The sequence below is a fragment of the Atta cephalotes genome (assembly GCF_000143395.1).
Source record: "Atta cephalotes unplaced genomic scaffold scaffold00057, whole genome shotgun sequence".
NCBI classification, from domain to species: Eukaryota; Metazoa; Arthropoda; class Insecta; order Hymenoptera; family Formicidae; genus Atta; species Atta cephalotes.
In genome coordinates, this window is record NW_012130121.1 from 294190 (window position 1) to 299107 (window position 4918).

Here is a 4918-nt window from a genome sequence, read left to right on the forward strand (position 1 = left end):
CAAATATTAAAAACATTTCAGTTACATTTCCCAATTTTAATTGACTGAGTATCTGCTCACGTTAGTTTTCGGTAAGTATTAAATGTCAACATAATTTTAATACATAATTAATTAAATGTTCACATTAATTTTCAGTAAATATAAATATTAAATATAAATATCCAGTAAATATAAATATTGAAATAGTTAATTATTAAAATAATTTGAATATGCTATTATAATATTGTATTAAAATTAAAATAGATTAATTAATAAATTGTTGCGTTACAGGATAAATTTTCTTTGGCAGTACGCTTAAGATGAGTACATCTATTGGCGTCCATATGCATGCAATTGCAAATTCTAGGAAGAACGCAGTTACTAAAAACTGCAATTAAAATAAAGAGAAAGAAAGAAAAAAGATAACAATAGAGAAATACAAAAGAAAAAAAGCTGTTAGCTTTCAAATAATAAAAAAATATTCAGCAAAAATATACACTAACCTCATATAAACACATAAAAATAGGTTTCGGTTCTCGGAAAGATTTTGGGAATAACGTGGAATTGACGATAATAATATAGACACTTGTAGCAATTAAAAAAGAAGTAATTGGTGGACTTGACATCAGAGAATAACCAAATTCGTCTTCCAAAGCGTTAGCGAAATATGTTTGAAAAATTGGTATTTTTAAACTATTGAGCACTAATGCCCATATCGTACATGATAATCGTGTCATTCTTGATAGCAATATTGAATAATCGTAATTCAGATTTGATTTATAGATTATTGCCAATTATGAAAAAAAAGAGAAAAAGCTTGACATTTACAATGAAGTTAGTTTAATAACATTTAATAATTTCTAGTTTATAAGATTAAACATGAACAGTTTTTTATATATAAATAATTTTATCAAAAATAAGTTGTGTTTGTGTTTAATAGATATATTTATTCAAAAAAGTATCGATATAATGCAATAGACTTACGAAATAATAAACTCATGAAACAATATTTTAAATTCAGCAGTACAATAAATTTCATTTCTTTACAAAGTTAAATTAGTAAAATAAAAAAATTACATTTTTTGTAAATATTTATATAATGCAACGCAGATGATTAATGCAATAATAATTTTATAAAATATTACTAATATAAGATATTTATAAACATAAGGACATACAATACAAATGTAGCAGATTAGAAAAAATTATGATTTCTAAAATTTTTTAGAAAAGAATTTATCTGACAGAATCTATAAAAGAATGATTGAGTCACTTCAGGATTGTTGAAGGTAACCTTTTTGCGTTTGGGATGTCTTGGATTCATAAACCGTCTTGTAAAAAGCAAAAAAGGAATTATTGTTAGATTATAATTAAGTTATATTGTTAGAATATAATTGAAGATTATATTAATTCTAATTTTATATAAGGGCATTAAATTAAAATACTTCATTTCAACATTTAACAAACATTTCAAAGTTTAATAACTAATATTTAAAAAACAAAAATCATTTAAATAAAATAAAATATTCTATGATATAAAGGATTACAATAAAATAAATTCATATCATAAATTAAAGATTTACATTTTGTTGAATTTTTTGTTGAATTGAACGAATTTGAAATTTCTCTTTATTGGGAATTGTATTTACGAATTGATAAATTGCTTTGTAATTTTATTACATGTCGGACAATTTTGTGAATAAAATTTGAAGTTTTCAGAATTCACTACTTGCTCCACGTATCCAGAAACGTGTCCAGTGATTCGGTGGCGTCTAGCATCCACACAAACGACAATAATGACATGCAAAATGCCATGTACGTGGCTGCATAGTCTCTAGCCATGTAGTCCGCAAAGAAAGTTAACCAAGAATAACTATCCAGACCCATAGTACTATTCAACCATAACAACTAAAATAAAATGAGAATATTTCAAAATTCAAAACTTCCATCTACCGGCAATTCCGTTTCTTGCGTGCAAAAATTTCATATAATTTTATGAACAAAATTTATCAGTAATAATTTTTCATTTTTAAAAAAACCTGAGTTCAAAAATTAAACAAAATAAAATAAATTGAAAAATAGTATATAGTAATAGCGCATTATATTTTTATTTAGTAAATGCTATACATACCCACTTACTAGATTCTTGAGTTAGACAGAAAATTGCATGCATCATTGGTATCCATACTATTTGGATTGCTAAATTCGTGCTTAATGCAGCTATTAACATCTACATAGTAAAATCAATTCCGAATCAATAGTAATGTTCAATTTGATATTACCTTGCCCACATCAATTATAAAAAAAATTAAAATAAAAAAAATTCTTATTCAATAATTATCTTAATTCAATAACTTTATGCATCTATATTACTTAGCCAAAAAGATATTATATGAAAATATTATATTAAAATCGGTTTCAGAAAATCTGTAAATAAAACTCAAAACTCACTTCGTAAATATATAATAGCTGGATTGGTGGTTCTTTAAGAGTTATAGGCCATAGTCTATATTCTGCTAATAAGCACAAAACTGAGAACACAAATAATACTGACGCATATGATGGATCAAAAGGCAAAGCGTTGTCCTCAAAACAGAGACCAATTATGCAGATTTGTCGCAAATGAGTATATAAACCAGTTGCTACTACGGTAATCCAGTGAGGATCTATGAAATTCACATAGTATTTCACAGTTTCCATCTTACATTAACGTACAACAATCTTTTTCAAGAAAGCCTCCTAAAAAAATTTCGTTTGCGTGCTCTTGTCTTCCGTGATAATTTTCTTCACTACGATTTCAGATCAAAATCGCAAGATTGATCAACTAAACCTAAAAGAAATACTTTTAAGAGAAATATATTTAAATAATTAAAAAGCCTGTTTTTAAAAACTAATTTCCATTTTTATTTTAAAGTTTCTATATTTAATTAATTTGCTTATTGTAGTCCAAACATTATAAAATAAAGAAACATTCTAACATACATTAATTAATATCAAATAAGTGAACAAGATAAATGATATCATCATAGATTGTCTTTCAAGATATTAAATGAGTTTGTCTCTCTCACATTACTGAATTATTTTATTACAACAAACCTCGCATCGTGATGAGAAGTGTTGTAAAAAAAAAACGATGACTTTACAAAGTTGTGCAGTTTTTGATAAGATTAAATGCGGTAATTTTTGGTTAATATTTCATTTTTAACATCGAGGACACATGCATGAATATTTGATATATTATATCTTCGCTGATTTTTTCATCAGCACTAAATGTCGATATTCTCAGAGTATTCTCGCTCGAACTGTTAATTTATCATTGCACTATTATCTCAATGTCCACACATCGAATGCTTAGGTTATAAAATTATCCTGTTACGCTGCAAACATCAAGACGTTCATGCATCTGTTTCGCAGAAAATTTAATTTTTTACAAACTTTTTAAATATTTTTAATTAAATTAAATAAATTTAATATTAATTATTAATTAAATTAATCATTTTAATGATTTAATAAATTCACCGTTGTATTAGAAATTATTTTTGTTATTAGAAACAAGAAATTTAATTTTTTAATTATCAAATTTATTAATATAAAGTTAATTCGTTTGTCTAGTTTTTCGCAAGACTGATGATCAAAATTCAATACTTTGAACATTATGCACATTATTTCGTTGGCCTAAATAAACTTTAATATTCTTTAACTTTAAGAATCTAAGATAAATATTAATCCTCATTAAAATCCATTAAAATAATTAAATAATAAAAATAATAAAATAATTTATAATTTATAATTTTAAAAAATATCAGATAAATAGCTTACAAATTTTTCAAATATGCTTTATCTTACTTAATAGTAAGTAAAACATAAATACAATCAATATAAATTTTCTAATTATAATTTTTTATATTCTTTCTTCTTTCAACGATATCAATGTTTTCAATTCGAAATTCAATGTATAAGAAGTCGATTTTATTATTCAACACCATTTGTTTTCTTAGCAGCTACTATCGCTAAATGCAATGCATTATGTATGAAAGCGAGTACCATTGTTTCGGAAAGAATAAATCCAGCTATTAGATGAAAATGGTAGCTATTGCGGAGAAAAACGACTACTTCTTTTCATTAAAGTGATAGATCATAGAATAAGCAGGATAAATATTGTTATACGATGTATCCAATGTACAAAAATATCATCATGGAATTTTATGTTTACTCTGATTTGCGTGCGTACGTATATGTGTTATATTTTATATTACAATTTATGTTCACTTAATTTAAGTAGAATATGAACAATCAAAATGTGATAAATACATACAAAATAACTTACATAAATTTCATAACACGTCATAATATTTTCAACCTGACTTAGTCATTTACAAAAATTTTACTATGCAGCATTGTATAATTGATCGATTATATCTAAGATGTTATCTATATATCTTAGTGCCATTTAATAAATTTGGTCATATGACCAATGTAATTGGTCAATTCTTTCTCTGTCCGAGATCTCGGATGGATTTCTATATTGGACACAAGGCTTTAAGTTAAGAGCACAAATACTTGCATAATGCATTTTAGGCTCTATCATTATTCAAATCATTAACGGCTACGTTCAACAAAACACAACAGTTTTGCAACCGCTTTATGATTGTCAGCTGAGATAGGATAATTCTTCTAAAGGATAGATCTAAAAGTATAATCTAATCAGCGCAAAGAAAATTTCCAACAGTTACAAAATAAATGTCCTGCTTGAACGCAAACATTATTTATATTCTAACTAAATTCACATGTTACTCACTTCTACCTTCATCGAACATTTTTCTATTGTATAAACATTCTCATGTTTAGTAATACATACTCTAAGATATTGTACAGGCACTAAAAAAAAGTATGCCAAGTAATTAGATACAGCAGTATTATAATAATATAGAAAATCATA

General features: G+C 25.3%; 2 protein-coding genes across 2 annotated transcripts; both read right to left on the reverse strand.

The window, feature by feature from the left end:
- Positions 1-244: 244 nt before the first annotated feature.
- LOC105623423 lies at positions 245-716 on the reverse strand. The gene is made up of 2 exons (XM_012204815.1): positions 483-716; positions 245-367 (listed from the first exon to the last, which is right to left on the reverse strand). Exons 1-2 carry the CDS (start codon positions 714-716, stop codon positions 245-247), a joined length of 357 nt encoding a protein of 118 aa, XP_012060205.1.
- Positions 717-1704: 988 nt separating this feature from the next.
- On the reverse strand, positions 1705-2679 carry LOC105623396. Its single transcript, XM_012204790.1, has 3 exons — positions 2431-2679; positions 2111-2209; positions 1705-1887 (listed from the first exon to the last, which is right to left on the reverse strand). The coding sequence occupies exons 1-3, from the start codon at positions 2677-2679 to the stop codon at positions 1705-1707; spliced, it is 531 nt and encodes a 176-aa protein (XP_012060180.1).
- Positions 2680-4918: the final 2239 nt, after the last annotated feature.

What these genes read in the sequence shown, in the direction of transcription:
- LOC105623396 (XM_012204790.1), bottom strand. Translation starts at nt 2,679, where the DNA reads ATGGAAACTGTGAAATACTATGTGAATTTCATAGATCCTCACTGGATT. An exon ending in AGCTATTATATATTTACGAA is followed by an intron (nt 2,210 to 2,430) that starts GTGAGTTTTGAG and finishes TTTACTATGTAG; the next exon opens with ATGTTAATAGCTGCATTAAG. An exon ending in CTCAAGAATCTAGTAAGTGG is followed by an intron (nt 1,888 to 2,110) that starts GTATGTATAGCA and finishes ATTTTATTTTAG; the next exon opens with TTGTTATGGTTGAATAGTAC.
- LOC105623423 (XM_012204815.1), bottom strand. Translation starts at nt 716, where the DNA reads ATGACACGATTATCATGTACGATATGGGCATTAGTGCTCAATAGTTTA. An exon ending in TTTTTATGTGTTTATATGAG is followed by an intron (nt 368 to 482) that starts GTTAGTGTATAT and finishes TTTTAATTGCAG; the next exon opens with TTTTTAGTAACTGCGTTCTT.